This window comes from Fusarium verticillioides, chromosome 6 (assembly GCF_000149555.1).
Source record: "Fusarium verticillioides 7600 chromosome 6, whole genome shotgun sequence".
NCBI classification, from domain to species: domain Eukaryota; kingdom Fungi; phylum Ascomycota; class Sordariomycetes; order Hypocreales; family Nectriaceae; genus Fusarium; species Fusarium verticillioides.
Window position 1 is genome coordinate 2,114,513 of NC_031680.1, and position 25,182 is coordinate 2,139,694.

The 25,182-nt window shown below is 49.9% G+C and overlaps 8 protein-coding genes across 49 annotated transcripts; 3 read left to right on the forward strand and 5 right to left on the reverse strand.

Moving 5' to 3' along the window:
• Positions 1–103: 103 nt before the first annotated feature.
• Positions 104–1,487, reverse strand: FVEG_02119 (hypothetical protein). Its single transcript, XM_018889267.1, has 3 exons — positions 1,042–1,487; positions 595–978; positions 104–537 (listed from the first exon to the last, which is right to left on the reverse strand). Exons 1-3 carry the CDS (start codon positions 1,158–1,160, stop codon positions 273–275), a joined length of 768 nt encoding a protein of 255 aa, XP_018745374.1. The 5' UTR covers positions 1,161–1,487; the 3' UTR covers positions 104–272.
• Positions 1,488–2,730: 1,243 nt separating this feature from the next.
• On the reverse strand, positions 2,731–6,175 carry FVEG_02118 (hypothetical protein). Of its 2 annotated transcripts, XM_018889265.1 has the most exons (3): positions 4,879–6,175; positions 4,683–4,808; positions 2,731–4,608 (listed from the first exon to the last, which is right to left on the reverse strand). In XM_018889265.1, the coding sequence occupies exons 1-3, from the start codon at positions 4,972–4,974 to the stop codon at positions 3,358–3,360; spliced, it is 1,473 nt and encodes a 490-aa protein (XP_018745372.1). In that variant the 5' UTR covers positions 4,975–6,175; the 3' UTR covers positions 2,731–3,357. The 2 variants fall into 2 exon arrangements, with proteins under 2 accessions (XP_018745372.1, XP_018745373.1); XM_018889266.1 differs by having other exon boundaries at positions 4,683–6,175.
• Positions 6,176–6,228: 53 nt separating this feature from the next.
• FVEG_02117 (hypothetical protein) lies at positions 6,229–10,449 on the reverse strand. The gene is made up of 4 exons (XM_018889264.1): positions 8,855–10,449; positions 8,650–8,793; positions 7,824–8,586; positions 6,229–7,769 (listed from the first exon to the last, which is right to left on the reverse strand). Exons 1-4 carry the CDS (start codon positions 8,917–8,919, stop codon positions 6,942–6,944), a joined length of 1,800 nt encoding a protein of 599 aa, XP_018745371.1. The 5' UTR covers positions 8,920–10,449; the 3' UTR covers positions 6,229–6,941.
• FVEG_14981 (hypothetical protein) lies at positions 10,118–17,414 on the forward strand. 15 transcript variants are annotated; one of them, XM_018904046.1, is made up of 4 exons: positions 10,118–10,943; positions 11,035–11,552; positions 11,606–11,670; positions 11,733–17,414. In XM_018904046.1, the coding sequence occupies exon 4, from the start codon at positions 16,392–16,394 to the stop codon at positions 16,863–16,865; it is 474 nt and encodes a 157-aa protein (XP_018745367.1). In that variant the 5' UTR covers positions 10,118–10,943; positions 11,035–11,552; positions 11,606–11,670; positions 11,733–16,391; the 3' UTR covers positions 16,866–17,414. The 15 variants fall into 15 exon arrangements, with proteins under 15 accessions (XP_018745367.1, XP_018745362.1, XP_018745365.1 ...); XM_018904054.1 differs by having other exon boundaries at positions 10,118–14,306; positions 14,365–15,245; positions 15,305–17,414; XM_018904044.1 differs by having other exon boundaries at positions 10,118–14,306; positions 14,365–15,195; positions 15,305–17,414.
• Positions 14,273–15,625, reverse strand: FVEG_02116 (hypothetical protein; the record flags this gene model as incomplete). Of its 2 annotated transcripts, XM_018889262.1 has the most annotated exons (5): positions 15,294–15,625; positions 14,949–15,234; positions 14,638–14,820; positions 14,485–14,560; positions 14,273–14,355 (listed from the first exon to the last, which is right to left on the reverse strand). In XM_018889262.1, exons 2-5 carry the CDS (start codon positions 14,967–14,969, stop codon positions 14,273–14,275), a joined length of 363 nt encoding a protein of 120 aa, XP_018745369.1. In that variant the 5' UTR covers positions 14,970–15,234; positions 15,294–15,625. The 2 variants fall into 2 exon arrangements, with proteins under 2 accessions (XP_018745369.1, XP_018745370.1); XM_018889263.1 differs by lacking the exon at positions 14,273–14,355 and having other exon boundaries at positions 14,436–14,560; positions 14,949–15,625.
• Positions 17,415–18,014: 600 nt separating the features above from the next.
• Positions 18,015–22,601, forward strand: FVEG_02115 (mitochondrial Rho GTPase 1). Of its 2 annotated transcripts, XM_018889261.1 has the most exons (2): positions 18,015–18,538; positions 18,636–22,601. In XM_018889261.1, exons 1-2 carry the CDS (start codon positions 18,529–18,531, stop codon positions 20,507–20,509), a joined length of 1,884 nt encoding a protein of 627 aa, XP_018745353.1. In that variant the 5' UTR covers positions 18,015–18,528; the 3' UTR covers positions 20,510–22,601. The 2 variants fall into 2 exon arrangements, with proteins under 2 accessions (XP_018745353.1, XP_018745352.1); XM_018889260.1 differs by having other exon boundaries at positions 18,015–22,601.
• On the reverse strand, positions 18,112–24,889 carry FVEG_02114 (mRNA (guanine-N7-)-methyltransferase). Of its 25 annotated transcripts, XM_018889243.1 has the most exons (6): positions 24,059–24,864; positions 22,845–24,000; positions 22,597–22,701; positions 20,722–22,545; positions 20,618–20,671; positions 18,127–20,325 (listed from the first exon to the last, which is right to left on the reverse strand). In XM_018889243.1, the coding sequence occupies exon 4, from the start codon at positions 22,433–22,435 to the stop codon at positions 20,822–20,824; it is 1,614 nt and encodes a 537-aa protein (XP_018745343.1). In that variant the 5' UTR covers positions 22,436–22,545; positions 22,597–22,701; positions 22,845–24,000; positions 24,059–24,864; the 3' UTR covers positions 18,127–20,325; positions 20,618–20,671; positions 20,722–20,821. The 25 variants fall into 25 exon arrangements, with proteins under 25 accessions (XP_018745333.1, XP_018745349.1, XP_018745348.1 ...); XM_018889241.1 differs by having other exon boundaries at positions 22,597–24,000; positions 24,059–24,889; XM_018889252.1 differs by having other exon boundaries at positions 20,722–22,373; positions 22,444–22,545; positions 22,597–24,889.
• FVEG_02113 (26S proteasome regulatory subunit N7) lies at positions 22,946–25,045 on the forward strand. Its single transcript, XM_018889234.1, has 3 exons — positions 22,946–23,609; positions 23,680–24,485; positions 24,544–25,045. The coding sequence occupies exons 1-3, from the start codon at positions 23,151–23,153 to the stop codon at positions 24,740–24,742; spliced, it is 1,464 nt and encodes a 487-aa protein (XP_018745326.1). The 5' UTR covers positions 22,946–23,150; the 3' UTR covers positions 24,743–25,045.
• The last annotated feature ends 137 nt before the right edge of the window (positions 25,046–25,182 follow it).

Sequence of the window (25,182 nt, forward strand, 5' to 3'; positions counted from 1 at the left end):
TGACGCTTTATCACGAAGCAAGAATGAAAATAATGAAATCAATTGAGAGTAACCGGTAAGTGGAAACAAGCTAGAGTAATATCCTTGCTAGGATAACGTATATATTTAATATGAGACGTCCCAAGATCAACTGTCTGTCCCAACTGCCGAACCAATGTTTTTGAAAGGAGTGTGTGACCCAACGATGTTCTCTATCCTCGAACGTGTCCCGTCCCCACCAGAAAGATCGTGTTAGTCGAATTCATCTGTACTGTCTGTCGTCTACATATGCTCTACCCCTGTGCTACGCCGTGATAGCCAACCATGTGGTGAAGTAGATCCCCCGGGTTTGGTCTGCCCACGGACAAGTCTGGAGCTCGCAAGCCCGACCGGAGTCCAGCGTCACGATGGTACAGCGGCTGGTCAGGTACATATCGCGGGACCATACTTTCAAAGTGTGGTCGGTCAAAGGACTGGGGGGGGCTGTTGAGATACGATGACGAGCCTCGAGGCACTGGCCAGCTCGAAGCCTCGTTATAAGACTGGATTGGCATGATTCTGCACACGCCATGTTAGTGCTTTGGTTCCGGGCACTAAACAGAGGGATATACGCACGACGGCAGCATGGCTTGAGCATTCTGGGAACTGCGAAGCATGTCTATGTCCAGGCGTTCCCACAACGGCGCCCGGGAAGCATCAATCTTTGCCTGGGCATCGTCTTGAGAGCGCATCTGGTCCTGGAAAAAGTTTGGGTAGAGGATGGGCTGCTTCAGCACAGGCAGAGGTTTCTGGTCTGATGAGCGTCGGCTTACGGGGCTGGAGCCTGACGAAGAAGCTGGCGAGCTTGCCTCTTCCTGTTTTATGATGACGTCTGCGAGAGACTGTGATGGGGAGAGGGACAGGCTCTTGTTGACGGATCGGCGACGGCGCTCTTCTCGTTTCTTGCAAGTATACTTGCCTACTCCCCAAGTATCAAAATGCTGTCGATATGAGCGGATTCTGTGACGGTGGTCAGCAAGACAGTCTCTCACAGCGTTTCGGATGTTGAAGACCAGGACTCACGAAGCGTCAAAGTTGTACTTCAACTTCATAATGTTGCGGACATCCTTGAGTGTTCTACCCTCCTTGATGTACAGCTTGGTGATAGTTCCTTGGTATTCGTTCCATGGCTTGGCCATCATCTTGGCTGCGAATTGGATTGTTTTGATGCTTTTTGATGGGGTGTTGAAGGCGTGAGTTTGGCCTTTGGGTGGCTAAGCGTTGCTTGTGTCCGATATCTCTTGCTCCTAGCCCGGGACAACGAAGGCTTTGGCAGCAGGAACAGGGTTGAAGATCATCGAGGTATACAAATCAGTGGTACACGAGTTTTCCCTTATTGGTAAGTGAATTAGGTGTTTGTGATCTTGCTGTGTGTCAGAGGTTCTGAGGATGGTTGAAGCTGAGGGTGATGGGAAGTTCTGTATAACCTTCCCAGGATATGGAGACGCAATGGAAAGGAAATAAGGGGGGCCAAAGCCAATCTACTGGTCTTCTATCATCTTTTTTAGTTGCTTGACAGAGCCTTATTCGGTACATGTGCTGCAGTACTCTTTTCACAGCAAGTCTGTCAGAGCCTGTACAAATTAAGAGGCGTTTAAGGCGCCCGCGAGGCAGACACTTGGTGATGAATAGAAACGATGTGAAAGCGGTTGAGCTCGCAACTCCTGTTGGTGTATAAAGCAGGGCGGGCTTGTGCAAGTCCTTTTTCAACTGTGCCTTGTATAATACTCGGGTAAGCTCATGATGGATGACGAGACTCGGAGATAATGAATGTACTTGACGCTTGTGCTACATTTTTTTCTGAAACGATTGCATCCTTGGATTTGCCCGATGAGAGAGAGGAGGAGAGGAGGGGATTTAGAAGAGGGTGTGAGGAATTAGGCAGATAGTTCGTCCTTCAGCCTCATCTGTGCTGTGTTATGTTGGCCGCCCACATACACACACACACACACACACACACGCACATGCACACACACGCACATGCACACAGTTGTGATGGACTATCAACTTGTTAATGACTCAACTGTTTAAAAAGAGAAAAAGAAAAGAAAAGTATAGATAATTTATGCACATCTTGTAATATCCAATGCTTACAGGAACCACATCCTTGAATGACAACTCATATACCTACCTATATATATGCGTCTTATATTCACTTTTCTGAGCCTTGTAGCTGTAGCTCCAATCCCTGCATAGGATCGATCGCCTTGGCTGCCCACCCATTCTCCTTCGTCTCCTTCTTCTACTTCTTCTCCATCTTCGAGCTTCGAGGCATCCAAGCGCGTGGCTTCCAGAACTCGCCCTGTTTAGACGGTACAACCAACCAAATGGCTTATACCCAGCCTCAGATAGCCGAAACGATTGGCAACCAAGACATGAAAGGTGTAACTGCAACTGTTACTGGACTAGAATATGATGCATGTTGTGCATCGTTCGCCTCATTTCTGTCATCGATCGGTCGGTCTTTTATATACATGCTTCCATTCCTCGCGTCAGTTGCACTTGTTCTACCTTGTCATCGTCACGTAGTTTCTCACAGCCACTGGTTCGCATCTCCACGATAATGCTTTGACATCGCCGCGTCCTGCGATGATACTGCCAAGAATACACTTTGCCTGCCAGCCATGCTTACTCTCGCACTGAGCAACATGCGTACCCATTCAGCTGGGCTTCTACCTTTACGACATTGCGTATATACACGCGTGCCGTGTTCCCCGGCTCTACAGGCAGTGCCTTGTGATTTGGTAATGCATGGTGATATTTGCCGCGTCTGAATCACAGCATCGCAGTCAAGGATAGTCTCTTTCAATCGGTTGACACTTGTGAGCGCAGTAGAATACCTTCCAGGTGACAATGTTCTACTGTGTCCAAAGAGACGGGATCTTGGTTAGATTATCATATTAAGCACTGCAAAGACAATGTGTAGAAATGGAACTGTATATTATCATTCGAATACAAGTCAAGTAAGTAGGTAGGTAGGTATATAGATCCAGCGCACATCCGCATTAATTTCTTCCTGCCGCAATCCGAGCCGCCAATAGTAATCAAGGCAACAAGGACAGATTCTAAATATCAAAATCATGAGTCTCGACTTGCTCTTTTCAACCATCGTCGTCTCGAACCACCAAAAGCCACGTCAACTGCATCGTCACCAAACAATATAATGTCCTTGCCGCTGCCAGCCTCACTTTGAACCACAGTCAAGTCAAGAGACCAAAAAACAGTTATTGCTTGTGTATGCAGGACTGGGTATAGAGAACTCCCACCCATTAAAATCAATTGTGCAGGGCCTCCAGCGCAATGGCTGTCACCCTTCGTCCGCCTCATTCAGGCTTCTCTCTAGATTGCCGTCTCCTTCTTTTCAGCTGCCGCTGGAACCGCTACGGGAGCTGGTGCAGCGGCGGCAGTAGGAGCCTCGCCGCCAACAACACCAGCCTCTTGAGCGCCGTGCTCAGTAGCAGGAGTCACGGGAGTCACGGGGGACTGGACCTTGGCGTCAATGGGGTCAGCTGTGACCTGAGGGTTGGGCGACGTGGGCGTAGATCCTGCAGGGCTGGAGCCAGTGCTCAAAGGAGCTGTACTCTTTCCACATTCTGCGAGAACCTGGAACCATTTCTGAGCATCGGCAGCTGTGTGCGCCTTGAAGTTGAGCTCGGTTGAGCCGGTAAGCTTGCTGCTCATGGTCTTGGACTTGTCCTTGCCCTTGACGCTGAACTTCTCGCCCTGGACAGTGCCAATGACGGCGTCGGGGAGATAGATGGAAAGCTCCGGCTTAGGGTCCTGGCGGTTGTTATCCGAATCCTTGAACTCATGGAGGAACTTGGAGGGGGTGACCACGTAGTAGCTTGTTGAGTAGCCCCAAGATAGCTTGTTACGCGACTTGCGCTCCAGGGAACCCTCGATCAGAGCCTTGGTCGCAACGTGATCCATGTTGGGGAACTGGATCGCGTCAACAGAGCGGGCGGGCTCGTTGGGGTCGACGAGGCGGTCGGCGCTGCGGGCCTTGAAGGCATTCCACTCAAAGTCAGGGGCGACACGTTGGATGACCGAGAGCTGGTCGTTGTACAGCGCGCGTGTCTTATCAGCCTGGCCGCCAGCAAGTTGTGTGAAGGCCTCCATGGCCTGCTGGACAACCTCAATGATGTGAGCCTCGAAGCTCTGGAAGTTGTTCTGAACAGCAATCAGGTCATTTCGGTGGTTGTTCTCGGCAATGACCTGGCTGTTGAGACGGTGCAGGACACCGCGGTAGATGACATAAGGGTCGTCGTGGCTGCTGAGGTGACCTCCAGCAGAGTCGAAAGAGGCCGCATGTTGCCCAAGCAGCTCTATCTGCTTCTGGGTGGTGTTGCGAGCCTTGTCAACCTCCTTTGCGCCCTTCTCAGCGCCATGGGCGAGCTCCTTGGCCTTGTGCTTGATCTCCTTATGCAAGCGTTCGAGAACGGGGAGGACAGAGCCCTTGATGCTCTTTTCGGTTTCGATATTGGTGTTGATGAGTGACTGCGTGTTGGAGCGCATGTTCTCGAAGAATCCGGCAACGCCGCCCAGGCTCTGGTCGAAGTGGTGACCCTCCTTGAGGGGGTTGTTGATGGCCTATTGTGCCTCGAGTTAGTGACCAAGGTCTACTGAAGCGAGGTAAGTTAGAATTGGAATTGAGTTAAGCTCACCTTGAGCGCCCGTTCATATTCTTTGGCGTGGTGGCCATGGATCTTCTCCATGGCCTTCATGTACTCCTCTATGTAGCCGACAGCATGTTTCCATGCCTGGAGTCGCTCGGCAAGCAAACCGGCAGTCTATTCATAAGAGGTCAGCTCAAATCTCCCCCAAGTTGCATGTTTTAGGGGGAGACCTCAGGTGACATACGCTTGAGGGATCAACCTCGGGAATGGCATCTTCGCTGACGGTGCTAAAGCCAGTAGTAGCCCTCGAGGGCAAGTCGGTTGTTGTAGGTGAAGCCATGTTGGGTGATGGGATATCAAGCGTTTTGGTGTAGCTGGCGTCCAAGGGGGCGACGGCCGAGATGCAGGATTATTATATGTATATGAATTGAATTGGAGAGTTGAGATTAGATTTCACTGTCCAAGCTTGGCAGACAGGGAGGAAGGGGGAGCCAAGGAGGGGAGGGGTATCACAGTCAAGGGTTAGTTATGAGCTTCTTTTCTAATGCTCTTTGCAGGGGTCGAAATGGGGGAAGATCACAGGGGTATTTATATAGGATAGGGACAGAGTATGAAGAGGTTGAATACTAATCAGTTCCTGGTTTTCTTGGCGGGGAGGCAATCAACTAAAAGTTAGATCATCAGGCTAATGTTGACGTCGTGGATAAATACTTAATGTGTTGTGCTGTGCTGTGCTGTGCTGTACAGTACAGTATGTACGTACAACTTGGAGATGATCGCCAGGAGAGCTCATATGACGTCGAGATTCAGGCCACTTTAGTTGGGAGGGGAGGGGTTGTTGAGACAAGCCATGAAGAGCTGAAGGCCCAGCGCTAATAAAAAAAAGAGGCCAACCACCAGAAGACAGGTAGGTTAGGTAGGCACTGTAGAATTAGGTAGTCTACCGTGCTAAGTTGGTGAGAATAGGTACGATCGAAATATATTTTAGCACGAGTTAGTCACCTCAATATCCTGTTTTAATGAGCTCAAATATCAGAGGCTGATCTGGAGTTTCAAAAGTAGGTATGCCCTCTTAATGTTACTGTGTAGTAGCTGAGTCCTTCAAGTGGTACAGTACAACTGTTGATCATGCAATATTCGCTCTGTATACCCTCAAAAGTCCCAGTTTCAGCTATCCAAGGATCACCACCAGCACCCGCACCAGCATCTAGATGCTCGTTATGCTCGTTCTCCTCTTCTTCAAGCTGATCACTTTAAATCAAATCTCCGGCAATCCAATCACTAGTGACAAGTCAATCTATCCGTGAACCCTCAAAACCATAGTGTGTCGAGAACTAGTTAGTACCATGAACACCAAGACAAACCATCACCAGACCCGCGTTGATATCTCAGGTCATGACGTCAATCGCCCTCCAACTACCGCAAAACTCTGGACGTGGTCCCTTGAACTTGTGTCGCACCGACATAACGACTAGGGCAAGCTTGGTATAGATGCAACGATTTGTGTGTCCATCTCAAAGCTTGGCCTCGGCCCCCTCCCTCCCTCCCTCGAAATATCAATACCTTGATCATGTTACCGCTGCTGTATGTCTTTTCTGGAAATCACACTATAAAATATGAAATACGAAAGATAATATTCTATGAACACAAATTGTCCACAACAAGTTTCCATCGCTAAAACTCCCTCTTCTTCACCAAGCCTACTTACATGAGTTCTTCCAATTTCGCTCGATACAGCTGCCCCAACACACCACCACCATCGCCGGTAGATCGAGTTAAGAATATGCACTAACTGTCCAACAAGCTTTTGCTCGGATGTCACCGAGTGTGCCAAAGAATTTCGTTCACTCGCCACCAAATCGCAAACGCCCCCTATGTCATGGTCGGCAAATAGTAACCATTCACAATCTCAAGATATCTGTTTCTTTAATTCCATGTCAACTTATAAGGAAAGGGATTTTACTGGTCATTGGCTAGTTCAGTCTGAATATCCCTTCCTTGATCACATTGTTCATCATTCTTCTTTGCTATCATATCCTTCAAGGGTATTAATTATACAAGTGTCATCCTTCATCCATCGTTTTCCCTGTGCATTGTTCTGGACCCAATATTGTGTAGGTAGATATCATCCGAGCCAAAGAGCTCGTCACCCAAAAGTACGCCTTGTCTATAATTCCCATGGTTCGAGGCCTCCCGTAATTGAAAAACACATAAACGCCGGCAAGCCCTGTGAGGCTTATGAAACATACTCAATCAAGCGATGGTCATGTAAATACAAAGAAACAAAAGGTAAGTCAAGCTGCTCATTTAGGCAACTTGATTTCGGTTCTGCGAGGGATGCATTCTTCGGTAGGTTGAAGCATCATCCGTGTAAGCGCGGCCATTGCCAATCCAACTGGAAGGGCGCGATATATGCAGAGGATGATCCTCGCCGTCCTGGTCCTCGGATATAGTGCCTAGAGGGTCTGCTGGGTAATCCGTAGCCGGTGGTGTCCTAGGAGCGCTCAGCGCCGTCTGATAATCTGGCAACAGCAGGTCGCCAGTACCAGCACGTGAGCGAGCCGGGGTTTTGACAGCAGTCTGGTAGCTAGGGACTTTGTTGAGTTCAGTCAAATCAGAGACGTCGAGATCGATGTGTTCAGCCGAGTTGCGAGATGAGTCTTCGGAGCTGTTGCTTCTAGTGAGTGCTGCCGTTACAGGCTCCGATCTCGGAGCTAGGCCTTGGGGTGCAGACGTGGGGGACATGAAGCCAGGCGTGCCTAGTGAGCCCAGAGACGTAGAGGAGGTCGTTCTTCGAGAAGGGTCCAGCGATACATCGGCCAATCGAGATGAAAGTGCCGCAGGTGCGACAGGTAAGCTGTGGGCAAGCGCTGCGAGGTTTTCATTCGAGCCTGCTCGTGACTGTGCGTAGAAGGGACTGCTGACGCCTGACTGAAAGCCGGGGGTCTGGAAGCCACTAACGTCAACGTCCTCATACAACTGATCAAGAACATGCTCTCCATATCCAGGGGGAGCAATCGTCGAAAGTTCTCGCTCGTTGTTAGGTGTGGTTGGTGACTGGTCGACGAGGTTACCCTCCTCATCCAGAGGCATGTTGGGTGAGATAAAAATTGACACTGGAAGTGTTGCTCGAAGCTGCGAGAGATGTTAGTGAACCAGAACTCATTGTGCTTTCGAATATCATTTTACCTCAGAAATATGACCATCGGGATTGCAAAGAGCAACGGTCAGCTTAATTTTGTGACGGATCTTGATGCCGTGGTGATTCAGATCTTGGACGCACTGGCGAAGTCTCTTGGGCAAGTTCAACTTCTTGGTGACCGCCCAGCCTTCTTGACCAGTATCCTCAATCATATCTTGCCAGTGCTCTTCTCTCGAAACCTCAAACTTCCACATCGAGACCTCACGCTCTGTTCGGTGCTCCTTGGTGCCATAACCTGAGCCTGATCCTTGAACGTAGCACTCACGGACTTCCATCAGCCGTGCCGTGATATCGCCCAGCTCCAGCCCTTTGAGTAAGGGTGTGAAGCGCATCTCCATTGTGACCAAGCCGCCAAACACTACGGCCTTTTGGGGGATGATGATTGAGTAGTCAACCTTGTTAGGCCAGATATTCTCAACACTCATGGCGTGGAGGAATTCCAGGGCGCCTGGCTCTAATGTTCGGATGATTCGAAGGTGCTTGTTGGCGTGCAAGTCGTATGCAAGTTTTCCGCGTCCGACGGTTGCCCTGAGTCTGTATGTGATGGATGCTTCGGGAATGCCCTCAACACTCTCAGCCATGTTGCCGGGAAGCATGTATTCGAACGGCCATTCGTAGTTGCCGGCGGGAAGCGTCATGCTCTTACCGTGTGTGCCGACAAAAGGCGCCCATCGGTGCTCGAGTATCGTTTGCGTCTTGTCAACCTTTTGTCCCGAAACACCAGGAGCGCTTCCTCTGGGATCAGCCCAGCTGCATAGAGTCAGTCGCTTTCCTCTACAGAAATTGGTCCTCAAGTCGAGTCATAGAACTTACCTATGGCGTAGGGTTCCTACAAGTCGCAGTCTAACATCTTCGATTTTCAGGGATGTTTGTAGACACAAGACTAATGTGCCTTTGAGAACTTGACCAGATGATTCGTGATCACTTCCACGGAAGACGATAAAGTCGCTGTCAAGGCTGAACAATAGGCGCAGTTAGTAAGTGGTCTGAGTCAAGTTATGGCTGAAGATCATCATACCGAATATCGAAAAGACTATATGAGTTACGCCCCGTCACTGAAGCGAAGGGCTTAAAGGACGGCATGATAACGTATTGTGTTGTATAAGTTGTTGTGATTTGCTGCAAAGCAGCATGGGAAGGGGGGGCAAAATGGGGAATTGGGTGATATGCCGATATGCCGAGAAGGGGAACTAGAAGGAAGAGAAGAATAAATTGGAGGAGACGGAACGCTTTTATTTAAGATCACGGCTAAGTTCAGTCGAGCGAATGCGCGAGGTGACGAGCTGCTACAACAGTGCAAGCCACGCACGAGTCGGCGGGATGTGTGGATACAGTACAGCCTCTAGAAAAGTTGAGTGGGGCTGTGAGATCAGGAAATGTCCAAACCCATGAGGGTCAGGTTAAACAAGGGTCGGGTTTGGAAGTTCCATTCAATGGGAGGCGACAAGACGATAGCGCGAAGCAGAGCAGATCAAGCGGCACGGCGTTTGGTGGAGTCAGGATTGCGATTTGATGCGATATGTAAAAGTTGAAAAAGAGGGTCTTGTTCTGATAAGACGCCCACCGTGTCGGTGTCACTAAAGATTTCTCATTCAGATGAACCTGGCATGTATGTATGAAAAAAGATATGGGTATGATGAAGAGGCGGCGGGCAACAAGGAGACGGAACAAGTTAGATGGGATAGCAGTGATCGGGGGCGACCATGATCCTTCTTTTACAGTCGTAGGGGTGTGGAGCTTCAATTGCGTTTAAAGTCTGAAAAAGATCATAGGAAAATGAAAAAGAGTAGAAGAGAATAGAAAAGAGTAGCATGACATTCGATGTACGCATCTCTCTGGCTTTGATCATTGACCAGCCGGATATCCTCTCCCAGAAACAGAGACGGACTGGGCCCAGGCAGATCAAGCAACCACTCCGTTCAGTGATACCACCCCTGCAATGTCGTCGTTTAGGGCAGGGTCCAAGCCTCTTTGAGGTAGTGATAACTGATAACAAGGCCTATTCTGCCCTGTCGACAGCTTCAGCACAGTTACCGTACACAAAGCCGACATGGCGCGGTTGACGCAGGAAAGGTGCTGCGCTGTAACGGTAATTACGGTACAGGACAGGTCTGCCCTGCTGATCTGGCTGCAAGTGTCATGTATCATCTCTTCGTACATCGTACGTGCCGGAAGGTTGCGATGCTAAACGGGCGTCGGATGTTGGCGGGCCGGAGGAAACGGGAAACGACGAAACGTCAATAAGCCGCCTTGGACATCAAATTTGAGATAGGTAATGTATCGCGGTCTTTCATCGCCGATAAGAGGGTCCCAAAAGACCAGGCTGCTTGTTGTAATTTGTCTCGGCCTCGTTTGTCTTACTAGCGAGAACCACTGTGGTTAGGCCAGAGCACGCAAGACACGCAACGACGATGCTGAGCAAGGCCAAGACGTTTGAGGCCCTGTAACGGACAACGGATAGTGGGGCGGAGACGCCGCCGCAGTGCTTGGGGCTGGTTTGTTGCATGAATCGGGACGATTCGTGCTATCGAAGCCTGATGGAAGCTTTTTGCCCTGCAGGTTCAACGCTGTGCCGAGCGTCTGTGCTGCGTGGCGTCGTAACGCCGAGAATTGATGACGGTAGTACGGATAGATAGATAAACATCCGCAAGTACCTGAGCATCTCCATTAATAAAAAAAAAGTGACGATGATTGGAATTGCTTCATTTCAAGATCGTTAATTGGCATGGCCCCCTAGGAAAAGTTCGTGTTGGCCACGGCAGGGTAAGCATGTGCACCAGCCAAATGGTGTCATCGTTGAGCACCTTCTATGCATGCATGTATTGGACCTTCTCCAATTACGTAGGATACGAACCGGAAGGCACAGGCAATTCAGCTGCTAAAGATAAACCCGTAGCAGTTACTTCACCTCAACTTGGAACTACCTACCCGTACCTTAGATGATAGGTGTCGTTATCCCTGAGAATGAGTAAATCTATCAGTCTCTTTCCGACATCACCAGTCAATCAATGGATGTCACAATGCCTCGAGTCAGAGACATTAAAGCCGGTCTATTATCGTGGAAGGGGCTCTAATGTACTGTACGTACCTCATCAAAGAACATTGAGGTAAGACCGACATATACGACCCCCACGCCGAAACCCCCAATACCATTGGATTTGCAAGACTAACTAGGTACTCCTTGGTTCATCCTTTGAGCTATTCAACCTTGATTCAAGGAATCAAGGACAGTAATAAATTCTGCAAACGGCGGAACCAAATCATGGCAGGAATGCATCGAGTTTGGCAATGGCTTGCGACCTCGAAACTCTCTTGTCTATTCTTCTTGCGGCTCCGCTAATCTCTAGTCATTTTCTCAGGGAGGATAAGTACATAACCTTGTGGCGCTCGGTCATAGCACGGGATGTTTCCTGTCGTGATTGAATATTCGCTATCGGGTCGTTGCTTATCTACGAAACGAAGCGCTCAGCCAGCCGTATTTGTCACATTATCCCATCGTGGGCACTGAACTGACGCCTTTGTCGCCGTACAGGCTGTATGATGAAACTTACTTGCTATTCTGATGATCTTGCGCGCCCACGGCAGTAATTGCTACTTATCATATGATTCTCAGCCATAGCACAACGATTGGCACACGCACTGGACATACGGAACATGCAGTTCTAGAATTCGGGGGCACGGCACGAGACCACTCCTACGACACCCTTCTGCCTCCCGTAAGTCATGATACTCAACCGAGATGGACTGAGCATCTGAAAGTTCCAAATAGTCAGGTCTGGATTGGGAGGCCCCAGACTTTGAACGGAACGGCCCCTGTCCCGGAATCTCTTGGAGGTTAATTCATACCCGGCACTATTGGGGTAAACATGTCGAAGATATGCGCTGATTCGATCTAGATCACAATAATCAGGCCAGGGAAGGCAGAATCCAGACTCGCCTTTAGCCGGACAAACCAGAACAGTCTGAACTATGTATGCATATGGTGAAGGTCCATCCTCTTGACAGTCCTTGCCGACTATCGGTTACCGGGACCGGGAACAAATACGAGCTCGCTTTTTACAATGCGGTTACAGACACCGTTGACTGTGTCTTTCAGTCAAGCAGCTTAACCTGGCTGCCTGGCTATCTGGCTGCATTATGCACTACACTCTGAGTCTCTGACAGCACCCATGTCACGCCTAACAAGCTAGCCTTCAGCTTGGCTCGTCTCCATTGAACAAGCGCCCGTCGACGGCCCCTATACCCGTTGATAAAGCACCGAGACGACGGGTCACCGACAAGAAGATCTAGTTAGCTCATTAGGACCACTCATGAGTTCGGTTGTGTCTCTTTGGGCTAATCAGTTTATCCGTGGCGGTACCACATCAGTTCAGCCTCAGGTACTCAAACTTTATCTCATGAAGGGTACGGAGTATCGTTTCCAGATTTCGGCGTTGATATGCACGTTCCGGGGATACAACGGCTCTGCGTCGGCATGCCATCGAGAAAGCCACTTCAGGTAATTACGCCTCGGCAGCTCGGGTTACCTCTTACGTCCTGGCATATCACATACTTGTACATAACTTAGGGTTTCAAGGCTCCGACAACACATTTTCGCTAAAGCCTAGCGAAAACATTCGATGGAGTCTTTTCTTGCGCTTTTTATTCTCGAAAAATGGGCCTTTGATTCGGGAGCCCCAAGGACCGTACTGGACCCGTTGTATATAGCAATCAGCCTTGTAAAGTACGCAACCTCTGTGATCACCGCGCCAGGCGTAGAAGTTTTCCAGCTCAGCTTTTGGTTGGTTGATTTGCTGTAGGCAGGGCCCGGAAATTCAAGACCGATAGACGCCAAACACCCGTCAGACACGACACAGATGTACAATTGTTTCCCGAGCCAATCAACCCATTAACCTAAGTGCCCAAGTAATGATTTCGCAACGTCCAACGAGTCACCGTAAGTTCAAAGATCAACCAGGTCGCTAAAGCAACATCCAGCAAATCTCATCATGACTTCTCATGAGAAGCTCATGACAGCGCAAGAAGTTCATGATACATGCGACATAACCAAAACCAGTTCCGGCAATAATTGACTGAGGCCTCTTACAGCACTGTGACTTCATGATACTCTCGATATACAGATATCATCGGCTTATATCTACACCTCTCTGCCCTGTTGCTGGTGTCAACTGTTTAGCACACGCCATCAGGAAAGTCAGCCACCGCATGATGGTCTGTCCTGGCTGACCCTTGTCCATCAGGTTTGGTTCGGCAACGGCCGTGTTAGTGGGCTGAGCACAGAGTAGCCCCCCCTCCCTTTTCCCGATTTGCAAGGATGATTTTCAATACTTGTCCCTAGTCCAGCCAGCCACGTCGAGACGCGATAACCAGCTGTTATTGCTAGTCAGCTACGGAGTACAGAGTAACTTACTCCGTACCTAGTGAACGATTCAACCCTCTACGTTTGAGGTTCACGTTACGCTTCCACAGGGCCTAGTCCTTGCTTTGATGCACGGGCGCCGTCGACTCGGTAGATGAGCCACGGGCGTGCAATAAGCTCGCATTAGTGTGTGTGCACAATGTTTACAAATTAATCGATTGGTGGCTCAGGTTGGAAATTGTTGAAGATCATCGACTGAGACCTAGAAATCAAGATCTGATAACGTGAGATGGCAGCATTTCGCATTATCATGGTTACGCAACTGCATGCGCGTCTCTCGACGTTGTCTCTTACGGAACGGGCAATCGGTTGCTTCAGCACGATGCAATCTCTCGTCATTCTCGTAAATCTGACAGCTCTCACTAACAGGAGAGAGATATCTCAGTCTCCTACTTATCTAGAAACGTGCAGCAATTGGATGTATGTAATCGTTACGTGCACTAGTCTAGTGTCTGGAGATCCACTGATATCTCTCGGAGGGATAAAAAAGTCGAATATCTAAAATCAGGGTCCTGCAGCCATTGTGGACCTCAAACACGGCAACTCGTTGTGTCACCGAAGAGCCTCCATCACCATGTGGGCTTAACGGAGACGTCTAATTGATAGGGCCGACTCATTACTCCTGCAGGACAGCCCAAAACGGTTCCCCAACAGCTATACGACTCTTTGACTACTTATCCCGGCCGGTGCCTAAGCAAGTTCCTTAGCTGCCTTGGATCCTGGGCTAAAAACTTGCAGTCAAAAAACAAGATCCGAGGTGGATTTCCGGTCTCAGTATCCGTATACCTACATCAGATTCAAACTATCAAACCCTGGAATCAACCAATGACTCAAACGACAACAACCACTCCCCCTTGCGTATAACAGTTATTGGATCTCGCTTCACAGGCTCATCCAAAAAAAAAAAAAAAAAAAAAAAAAAAATTGAGCCCAACAAACCCATCATGAAACTCTATTCGCCAGTGCCCTTGTTACGAATCCCATCGAGGCTCTTATCGCTCAGCATGTATCCGTCTATCATGATGTTGCTCCCAGGGCTTCTGCTCCCTTGGTCTGTGCCGTAAGCTCCGATCCAGGTCGCAGCCACGTTCTCATATGTCCTATTTTAGGAGTTTCACATGTCAGCCTGTCACTTGTGTTATGTTTATGCCAGGAACAAGCGATCGTTGATCTCAATAGTCCAATCGGACCGGAAGATCGACTTCAAAGCTTGGTTTGGTGTAGCTTACCTGATTTGCAGCTCGTCATGATAGCGTTCTCTGTGAAATCCAGCCAACAGACTGGGTGGGTATCAATTGATTTGTTCTGTTTGTCTCACCGTTAGTTTTACGACACCTTCCAACCTGAAGCTATCACATATCAATCCTCGCATTGAAACTTACAAGTACGGGAGGGAGCATTGGAATTCTAGCCCGCGGCTCCACAGGGTGTGCGATAGCCATTTCCTCGTCTTCGGTATCTAGGTTCGAGTTTGATCGCAACCTTGAGTTGGACGTGGTGGCCGTCTCAGCTCGCTGCAAAGCCGTATAGCGCGATGAGACAGATCCACGGTGTCGTACAGATTGCTATAGTAGTCAAATGCTGTCAGCGATCGAGTCGTGTAAACGAAGTGGCGTAGATTAAAGATGTCACAGTGCAATGCCGTGTAGCATCACGTCTCCCGCCATCGTCGATGTTGGCGTTAAGCACATACCGCCTTGGGTCGGTGAAGCATGCCGACGCTGAAGTCCCACAGACAAAGACGCCCGTCTTCTCCCACGCTACCGAAACGATAGTTTCGCTCATCGCATCTCCAAGGGTCAAAGGCAACGGCTGATACCCAAGACTGGTGTCCCTGGCATCTAGCTACCAGAGCCGAGTCCGACAGTGACCATATTGATATCAAGTCGTCTTGTCCACCAGTCAATACGTATTGGCCATCTGGGGACCAACAAACGCATGTTAGTCCTCCATAATAGGAATAGAACACGTCGAGCAGCCTTGCAGCCCAGTCAGATAAGCTTCTCAACAAGATCAGGCGCCAGGAACTTCAACTCACTCTTCCTTCAGATAGTCAATAATTCTTAGCGTGCCATCCTCGGACACAACAGCCAAGTGTCGGTTATCAGGCGAGAAGGAGAAGGCGTTGATTCGATGGTTGGATAACTTCCAGGCGGCGACTGGATTGACCTTTTGATTTTTGGAATGCACTGACTTGTTGATTCGAATAGAATTGTAATGAGCTCCGCCATTGCTGGCATCTAACGACTCACCACTCGTCCCATTCACATTTCCATTAATCGCTTCCTCTTCGGGGTTGAATTGAGCATCCTCTTTTCCTTGTCATATACAACCAACGACCCATCCATGTGAGCACCTAGAAATAGTTTTCTGATCTGGAATCCATCGGATCGCCGCAACTGGTGTTCCATAATTGCGCCCTAAGATATGCTGTCAGCGGATTGTCTGTCGAAAACTAGATCCTGAGCACTATCCTACATTTTGTTCAGTCGTGTATATCGCTGCGAGATCGGCTCCCACCAGATAACCTCTCCAGTTGAGAAGCCCATTATAACGTCCAGATGCGAGACGCTCTTGGTATGGACATTAACGTCGTGACATAGACAATGCGCTTTTGTGAAAAGAATCTTGGTCAAATAGTCTTGCTACTCGTGATGTCAGTCGAGATGTCCGAGGATGGCCTCGCTACGCAACGGCACGAACCTTGGATGACGATGACATGTCAAGCCACTGGAAGGCGCGGTTAATGTTTGCAAAAGCAAAGAGGCCATCATTGGATCGCTCTGTAAGTTTCTTAGACAGGCTTTCGTTAACAATAACGCGAGAGATGAAAGACGAGTTGCTCTTTGTCATGTTGTTCTTGGGCTTTCTCTTCTTGTTCACATCCTTGGTCGGCACCTGGGTAAGCAAAGCATTGCCTTCGCCAAAAGCAGGTGCAGAACCAATGGTAATGGAGGTAGCCTGAGCATCGCTTGTCGAACCGGTACGGCCCTCCTCACTCGTCTTGCCATTTTCGGCAGAGTAGCGACCCTCGTTGGGATGCTCCTGAATACTGGATGGGGCGCCACTCAGGGCGAGGGTGGTCGAAGAGAGTCCTCTATACAGAAAGTTTGGAGCCGGACGACTCTCAAGGGCGATGAGAGAGACTGAGGTACCGGCGCTGGCAGGCTGCGGGAGAGTCGATAGCGGGTTCGGGTTCGGGACGGTGGCTTCGGAAGGATGGGGCGGAGGTGTCGCAAGATGTAAGTCTTCTTTAAGTGTATACGTGCCTAGTGGGTTTCACTACGTTAGTCGAGATGCCATGAGATCATGGAGAGCTATTGTCTACCTTCTCCGACCAGGAATTGCCATTCGGGACCTGTCGGATTCGATAACGTATTGTTTGTCTCTATCATGGGAACAGGATGTATACCACCGGCGCCATAAGGCCCCATGGTGGGATATCGTGGCGGGGGAGGTAACACGCTGGAATTCCATTGTGTCAGTTTGTGTCGGGCGTAGACGAGCCGATGCTCAAACGCCGGCGCATGAGGAGATTATACGCAATGGGGGGAGGGAGTGGACGTACAACATGATGGCGGTTCAGAGAACGCTTGTATATTTCCAATGAGCTCTACAATTGACAGATTGAATGAAGGTATCGCGATATTTAGTCGCTACTGGATGGAGGTGGAGGTAGAGGCGGAGGCGGAGGCGGAGGCGGAGGGGGCTGAATGGCGAGAGGCACAGCAGTCGACGTTCGGAATTGGAAGGTGCTTTACGTCACTGGAGAGCGAGGTAATGGCCCTGAGATAGCAAGACTCCCGTCGGCGAGTCCTATACCTAGCGATCGGTCGGCTCGTGGGTACCGCAGTAAGTAGAAGAGGTTGACTTGTGAGGCTGGGAGAATATAGCCGAGGACTGGTTGAGGTGAGAGGAGGATTGGGGTTGGATCATCGGACTCGGAAGCCGCAGGTGCAGCTGCAGACGATAGTGTGGGGTAAACTGGGGAAAACGCTATCCATTCTGGCCATTCTAGGTAGCCATTGCAACGGCCAGGGTTCCAGAATGAAGCGCTAATAATGTAGGTAAGATAGATACCATTAGGCGTGACTTATTAGATATTATGACATTTAGCCATTATCCAGTACAGGCTGGCGGAATACACACTTCTTCTGTCACTAGCATTTCACTATGCGCGCTTTTCGAAGAATCAATGGAGCCAGGGGTTCTGCGTGGCGCAACGGTTCCCGTTCAGCGTCAAAGTACAGCATCTGTCGGTATGGGGTTCCATCCATACAAACTGTATTGATGTTTCCAAACGTTTACCAGCTCCAGTATCTAGACGCATTCAGATCTGTTGGGAATCGCCATGGCATATGCACTATTAGTCGCGCCACTCTATTATCCACCGAATCCTTCAATCGGTTGAACATGGATTTCGATGTTCTGATCAAGACGTATCATGGACGGGTCAGTGAGAGATATAGATCAGTCGATCGTATCTCCGTCTAGTTTACTGCCTGTGCAAGACTCATTCTATCAATCGAGAAGAAGAAGAAGAAGAAGAAGAAAAGAGTTTTGCTCATTTCCTAGATGTTCGACCAATAATTACTCTACTCGAACCGAGCACCTACCTGGCAGGTGGGCGTCAAGTGACGAGACAGGAACCGAGATGTATGTAGGCGCCAACTTACAGGCGGCACCAGCCTACCATCGTCTTCCAGGGCCTGAAATGTGGGGTCATTTTCCCTGAGAGCTCAGGCTCGTACGGTGGCGGCGGTTCATGACAACACACTCACTGAAAGCGGGACGCATCTTTAATTGATCGTCCCTCAAACCACCCAATCCTTGCTCGTCGCATCACTTGTTTGTCTGCCATCAAACTCCAATTTTAGGTCTGGCACTTGGTCTGAATTATTAGCTGCATATTGCCTGCTGTACCTAATTTATTCCCTTCTCTGCACCGCTCTTTCTGTCTCGTCTTGTTTCTCATATAAAACTCAGGCATGGCCTGAGGTGATGGATCATCTTCTCTACAAGGCTCTTTTCTTTCGTGGCTCTCTCCAACTTGGTTTTCATTATTCCTTACCCATCTCTAAATAATCGCCATATCCTCAAATTCGACCAATACATCTGCTGACACCTCCGCTGTTGCCGGCCGCCGCTACGATTCATTCATTCCCCACGATCGACCTACCGAACCCACGATATCAGCAGACCACCGTTCCCTCTTGGGCATGGAACCTTAATGACGACATACTTTCACCAAAGACTCCGATAATACCTCCATCATGGCCGCTGGTACGAACAACCTCCAACTAACTCGGCTCCGACTCCACTGCGAGCTCTTCAATCCAACAACAACTTGTTGCTCAAATGACTAACCTTCCCTGCGCAGTGCGCATCTGCGTCTGCGGTGATGAAAGCACCGGCAAATCGAGCCTCATCGCTTCTCTCGTTAAGGATCAATTTGTCAACAACAAAATCCAGCCCGTCCTTCCTCAAATCACTATTCCTCCTAGTATTGGTACGCCCGAGAATGTCTCAACAACCATCGTCGATACCTCAGCTCGCCCTCAAGACCGAACTACTTTGCGCAAAGAGATCCGAAAGTGCAATGTCATCCTCCTCGTCTATGCCGACCATTACAGCTACGAAAGAGTAGCATTGTTCTGGATGCCATACTTCCGATCCCTCGGCGTCAACGTCCCCGTCGTATTATGCGCCAACAAATCCGATCTGGCTGGCCAGGGCACCACACCTCAGGTAGTCGAGGAGGAATTGCTACCTGTGATGGCTGAATTCCGCGAAATCGACTCTTGCATCCGCGCCAGCGCTCGAGACCATCGAAACGTAAACGAAGTCTTTTTCCTTTGTCAAAAGGCCGTAACTCATCCAATTGCCCCTCTATTTGACTACAAGGAGGGGCATCTCAAGCCTCTGTGCGTTGACGCTCTGAGGCGCATATTCTATCTTTGCGACAAAGACCAGGACGGATATCTCAATGAACAAGAAATGAGAGACTTCCAAGCACGTTGCTTCGAAAAACCTCTGACAGCGGACGACCTAGACAATATCAAACTCAGTATCTCGAAATCGTTGCCCACGTCCGAGTTAGAAAAAGGCATTGATCTGCCAGGATTCCTGCAATTAAACAAACTTTATGCTGAGAAGGGTCGCCACGAAACTATCTGGATTATCCTTCGAAAATATCACTATACCGATAGTCTCAGTCTCGAGGACAAGTTTATTCGACCCAAGTTCGATGTTCCAGAGTACTCGTCGGCCGAGTTGAGTCCTGCTGGTTATAGATTCTTTGTGGATCTCTTCTTGCTGTTTGACAAGGACAATGATGGTGGCCTCAATGATCAAGAACTTGAGGCTCTGTTTGCCCCAGCTCCAGGACTTCCCAGTTCCTGGACCGACTCGTCGTTCCCCTCCTCGACTGTAAGGAATGAAGCTGGGCATGTTACTTTGCAGGGGTGGCTGGCTCAGTGGAGTATGACAACATTTATCGAACCCAAGACAACCATTGAATATCTCGCGTATCTGGGATTTGAGCCTTCGAATCCCAAGGAACCCATCACCGCGGCACTCAAGATAACCAAGCCTCGTAAGAGAAGGAGACGTCCTGGTCGGGTGGAGCGTAACGTGGTCCTCTGCTACGTTCTTGGTGCATCAGGAGCAGGCAAATCCGCTCTCCTCGACTCATTCCTCAACCGCCCTTTTGATGGTCTTTACCATCCAACCATCAAGCCGCGCCGCGCTGTCAACAGTGTCGAGCTGCCAGGCGGAAAACAGGTGTACCTCATTCTGGAAGAGCTTGGGGAGCTGGAGCCTGCAATCCTTGACAACCCGGCCAAATTAGATGCTTGCGATCTTATCTGCTACGCCTATGACTCGTCTGACCCCGACTCGTTCTCGCATATCGTTGATCTGCGGAGCAAATACGCGCACCTTGATGAGCTCCCTTCGATCTATACTGCTCTCAAGGCCGATAAAGACAAGACAAACCAACGCTGTGAGCTTCAGCCAGATCAGTATACTGCCTCACTCAACATGAGCCTGCCGTTACATGTGAGTGTCACCTGGGGTAGCATCAGTGAGCTTTTTGTAGCTTTTGCAGATGCCGCTACAAATCCTAGTACGGCTTTCCCCAGGAGCAATGAGGAGGGGCCTGATCGGACCAGTTTGTATATTGCATTGGGCGCCACGGCCTGTGCAGGAGTTGCTGCTTTAACGATATGGCGACGAGCAACGAATGCTCTTTAATTAGTGTCGCAGTTGAGTAGATGTTCACCGGACCTCGGCAAGTTTTTGGGAAAGAGTCCGTTACTTGGGAAGAGGGCAGGCATTGCATAGGTAGGAGTTGAAACTCACCATTCAGAAAGAAACATGATACCCAGCTCCATCGAAAACACATTTTTTTATCACCTAGATATATAATCAACAAACATAGTCTTTTCTTATTTTGGTCGACTTGCCCTGGTGATAGTGGCGTCGTTTCTCCTGTATATGAGCCAAACTCCTTAACACCAAGCCCATGATACCATCCCCCAACGTCTTATACCGATACAGAAATGATTAGACCTTATAGAAGCAGAACCCGACGTAGAAACTAGCAGCTTCCATCTCCTCATCGGATACCAGAAGAGGGCCTCCACCACGCTCCCGTACGCCCATGCGCTCGCTCAGCGGACCAAGCTCGCGGTCATCCTTCTCCGCCTCCCAGATTTCAGGAAAAGTGCGATGAAACTGCAACTCAAGATTGTAGTCCTCGGCGAGAGCACGGAAGGCCTCCCAGGGTACGACATACTCAGGCACCTCCTCTACAGCTTCGTCTAGAAAGAAGTTATATTTCCAGCCGAAGGCAGGTCGAAAGACACCATCATCAGGTGTTTTCCCCGGGAAGCGCACACGGTAAATCGAGTTACCCCATTCAGCAGTCGGCTCCTCCTCGCCCTCTTCCAGCTCACCATCCTCTGGCTCCGTTTGTTGCGGTGTTGTCGAACCATCGCCGATCTTTTCTTCGCTTTGCTTAGCTGCACGCTTGGCAGCAGCCTCCTCGTTGAATTTGCGGACTCGCTCGCCCAGAACATCAGAATTAGGGATGCAGCCGATGAAACGTCCTCCTTTCTTGAGTGCTCCAGCGACATTGCGGAGCATGTTACGCGCATTCTTTTCCGACTCGAAAGCATAGTGCATGGAGAACATCATGCTGACAACGTCGAAACCTCGGCGGTTCATAGGTGAAGGGTCGAAGCCGACTTGCTGGATGATGTCGAGGTTCTCAATGGACTCGCCGAAACAATCTTTGACGTGGAAACGAGCGTCGAATAAGCGCGGTGGCGGTCGTCGGTGTCCGCCGCGCCCACCTCGCCCGCCACGGCTACCCAGTGTACGGTAGCGGTCGCGGGCTTGCTCGATACTCACGTCAGCGGGATCGAGTCCAACATAAAGCTGAATTGGTTGAGGAGCTTGCTGCCATTTGTTAAGATCGCCGCCCTTTCCACATCCCATGTCCAGCACAAGTAGGTCCTTGCCACTGGAGCGTCCAGCTTCGCGCGAACCAGGGGTGTGGTCTTCATCGGGTGAATAACGCTGGATGATGCAGCTCTTGATCCAATTGTTGAAAACACGAAGTCCCTTGATCTTGCTGTCTCTTGTTCTCCAGTCGCGACCGCGCTCTGGTACGTTGTTGTAGTGGTGTCGCACAAGATCACTGTTGTTTCGGATCCTCTCCTGTTCAGCTTCGGCGGCTTCCTCAGCCGCAGCTTCGCGTTCTCGTTCGAGCTGGCGCTGTCGAATCTTTTCACGCTCGGCCTCTGAGATACGCGAACGCGCACCGGGGCGCTTCAGCTTTCGAGGCTGTTCTGATGGCGAGAGGGCGCGCCGCTTTGCTGGCTGAAGTGATTTGGCGTTGTATGGCTGGGGTAGATCATCTTGAGGTTCGTCGTTTGCAGGACGCTTGCGGTGGTTTCGCTCGTCACCGTCGTCGCGATCAGAGTCTCTGCCCATTTCTGACAGTTTCACTCGTTCTTTTTGTGATATATGTGTCGATTGATTGCAATGGTAGATGCGAAGTTGGGTGTTCAAGTTTATTGAATTGAAAGAGAAATGGAATATGATGCAAGTTCTGTATCTAATCTCAGCGTTGCACTGATGTAAGGGCGCTCGGCCCATGCGGTCCAGCTGCATCAGCCTACCCTGCACCTATTAGTCTATAGCCGCTGCAACTCAATGAATGATGGCGTATAAAGCACTCTGTGTCTACAGAGAATTCTATTTACTTTTTAACTGCAATCAATCTGATGGAATGTCAGTCATACTTAGCTAAATCAATGGGAGAAAAAGAATACCATGGCCATTCTGTAAAGGTATTTGACTGCCAGACAGCTACTTGTTCCGTAAGCAACGCCAAATATATCAGAGAATTGAGTACTTGTTGAACCCTTGACGATATTCTGCTATTCCATTAGCTACCAAGCATCAGGTGAGGCTGAAGCACGACCTAATAATTATTCACTGTGCAACTCATTATTTACCAATTCCTTCGCTCACTGAAGTGAGCTCGGTAAAAGTTGAGCTGAGTGCTCGAGGTACGTACCAGTCCATCAGTGCGTGTCCCGCTGGAGCCTTGCAGCACGAAGTCGCCTGTAGGCCCCCACTGTCGCCTCGCCATCCAATGGATCCAATTGTCATTGGATTGCTGTATCTGCTCAACACCAAGCTCTATCGACCTACCTCTGAGCTTCTCTCGTCATCCATCTGCCAAACCACAACATCAACAACCACAGCACCAACGCCCAACAGCGAACAACGTCACCGTTCTCGATTTTTCCGGGCAACTGCCGATACCGCACTGTGCGCTGAAAACAATCACATACTCCGAACGACAGCGACCGCCTCCATCATGGGTTCCGACCCCCAGTACGCGAAGTGGCCATTGCTGCCTCTGTCGCAGCACGTTTTCACCCTCACAAACGGCTATGCCACCAAAAATGCGCAACAAGCTGCTGTAAAGGCCCTTCAAGATGCCATCGCACAGGACAAGATGGCTCCTTTCTACCGATATCTCGCCCATCCACTCGATGGCGTCCTTAACACTCTTGGCGAGGGCGGCTCTTCCGCTCCTGGACGACCGCTCAGCAGAAAGTCCAGTCTTGTTGGAATGATTGCTACTAAGCCTGCCACTACCATCGTCAGTCTTCCCTGGGACGAGGGCCTTTACAACCAGTTGAAGGAAGACAATGACCGGGAGCTGGAAGAGTTCCAGAAAGAGGAGGATGACGCTGTTGAGCAAGCTGGTGATACCGAGGTCATGGCTGCTCAGGGGAAGCGAGCTGAGTTCTGGGCTCGTGTAGGAGATAAGGTATGTTTGTTATCACATAGAAACTCAGGTTCTAGCCACAAGTTGACTTCGCCTGCTAACACCCACCAAGGACAAGGCCATTGCCGCCTATGAGAGCCTCTCCGAAAAGACGGGAATCCTCGGTACCAAGATCGACGTCGTCCTCGCCATAATACGCATGGGCCTCTTCTATGGCGACAAGCCTCTTGTCAAGAAGCACGTCGAGCGCGCCAAGACACTCGTCGAATCAGGCGGTGACTGGGACCGCCGCAACCGTCTCAAGGCCTACGAGGGTCTGCACCTACTCACACTTCGCTCCTACAACCTCGCCGCGCCTCTACTGCTCGACTCTCTCTCCACATTCACCAGTTACGAACTATGCACCTATTCCAACCTCGTCGTGTACTCCGTCCTTGCTGGTTCAGTCTCTCTCAAGCGAGTCGATTTCAAGTCAAAGGTTGTAGACGCACCTGAAATCAAGGCTATTCTGGGTGATGGTGAGGACAAGCTTCTTGCTCTGAGTGGTGCCCTCAGCGCTGGCCCTGGTGCTGATGACACTGCCGGTGCGAAGGCCCCAAAGACGGCCACCGCTGCTGTCAACCTGACCACGTTGGGTACCAGCACGGAGCAACCTGAAGCTGAAATGGCCATTGACTTTAGCCCTCTAGCGCTGCTCGTTAGTAGTTTGTACAACGGAAACTATAAGACCTTCTTCAAGTCTCTGGCTGAGGTTGAGGAGCAGTTCCTAAACCAGGACCGCTATCTTCATGAGCACAAGAACTGGTTTATTCGGGAGATGCGACTTCGCGCCTATCAGCAGCTTCTTCAGAGCTACAGAGTTGTTGGGCTGGAGAGCATGGCCAATGACTTCGGAGTCACAGTTGACTTCCTCGACCGGTATGTGACACGTTACGCAATTTCATGAATGAACACAACCTGACTGATTCTCTACTAGTGACCTCGCCCGCTTCATCGCAGCTGGGCGTATCCCCTGCACCATCGATCGCGTGACAGGCAAGGGTGTGATCGAGACAAACCGCCCCGATGACAAGAACAAGCAGTATCAGGATGTTGTGCGACAGGGTGATCAGCTCATCACAAAACTACAAAAGTACGGCCAGGCTGTGCGACTGAGGGGTAGTGAGAGGGCATAAATGAGGCGATTTATAGATGAGGAAGCTGGTGCTTGGCCTTTGTCATGCCGTAACTAGTGGGGGAATAAAGCGAAGAGACAGAGAATAAGCCCATGCCTTTACCTATTTCCTTGACTGCACAGTGCAGTACAGTACAGATATGATATGATGTGTTTATGTTATGGATTAGACAAGCCATTGCGGCAATAGTCTTAGTAGATTGGCTGGGTCCCGGTGAGGAGAGCCTGAAAAATGGGCTGATCTGATATCATACCGCTTCCACACCGAGGTGACTGACAACTGCACTGCGGAGTTACGTTAGCCTGCATGTATCTGAACGGAATGATATGATATGATGTTAAGCATACAGCTAAGAGTCGATCTACCCCAGTCTTCTTCTCTGGTACCTGCGCATGCAAGCAAGGGTCAGAATCGAAAGATCAACAGCACACACGTCTACC

Bases quoted from the DNA above. Each gene is read 5' to 3' on its own strand.
- FVEG_02119 (XM_018889267.1), bottom strand. From the start codon at position 1,160: ATGATGGCCAAGCCATGGAACGAATACCAAGGAACTATCACCAAGCTG. The intron at 979-1,041 runs GTGAGTCCTGGT...CCACCGTCACAG, and splicing joins AAGTACAACTTTGACGCTTC to AATCCGCTCATATCGACAGC. The intron at 538-594 runs GTGCGTATATCC...TGGCGTGTGCAG, and splicing joins GCTCAAGCCATGCTGCCGTC to AATCATGCCAATCCAGTCTT.
- FVEG_02118 (XM_018889265.1), bottom strand. From the start codon at position 4,974: ATGGCTTCACCTACAACAACCGACTTGCCCTCGAGGGCTACTACTGGC. The intron at 4,809-4,878 runs GTATGTCACCTG...TCTTATGAATAG, and splicing joins CCGAGGTTGATCCCTCAAGC to ACTGCCGGTTTGCTTGCCGA. The intron at 4,609-4,682 runs GTGAGCTTAACT...GAGGCACAATAG, and splicing joins AATATGAACGGGCGCTCAAG to GCCATCAACAACCCCCTCAA.
- FVEG_02117 (XM_018889264.1), bottom strand. From the start codon at position 8,919: ATGCCGTCCTTTAAGCCCTTCGCTTCAGTGACGGGGCGTAACTCATAT. The intron at 8,794-8,854 runs GTATGATGATCT...CCTATTGTTCAG, and splicing joins TATAGTCTTTTCGATATTCG to CCTTGACAGCGACTTTATCG. The intron at 8,587-8,649 runs GTAAGTTCTATG...GACTCTATGCAG, and splicing joins GTAGGAACCCTACGCCATAG to CTGGGCTGATCCCAGAGGAA.
- FVEG_14981 (XM_018904042.1), top strand. From the start codon at position 16,392: ATGAGAGAGACTGAGGTACCGGCGCTGGCAGGCTGCGGGAGAGTCGAT.
- FVEG_02115 (XM_018889260.1), top strand. From the start codon at position 18,614: ATGACTAACCTTCCCTGCGCAGTGCGCATCTGCGTCTGCGGTGATGAA.
- FVEG_02114 (XM_018889256.1), bottom strand. From the start codon at position 22,435: ATGCAGCTGGACCGCATGGGCCGAGCGCCCTTACATCAGTGCAACGCT.
- FVEG_02113 (XM_018889234.1), top strand. From the start codon at position 23,151: ATGGGTTCCGACCCCCAGTACGCGAAGTGGCCATTGCTGCCTCTGTCG. The intron at 23,610-23,679 runs GTATGTTTGTTA...ACACCCACCAAG, and splicing joins GGGCTCGTGTAGGAGATAAG to GACAAGGCCATTGCCGCCTA. The intron at 24,486-24,543 runs GTATGTGACACG...ATTCTCTACTAG, and splicing joins ACAGTTGACTTCCTCGACCG to TGACCTCGCCCGCTTCATCG.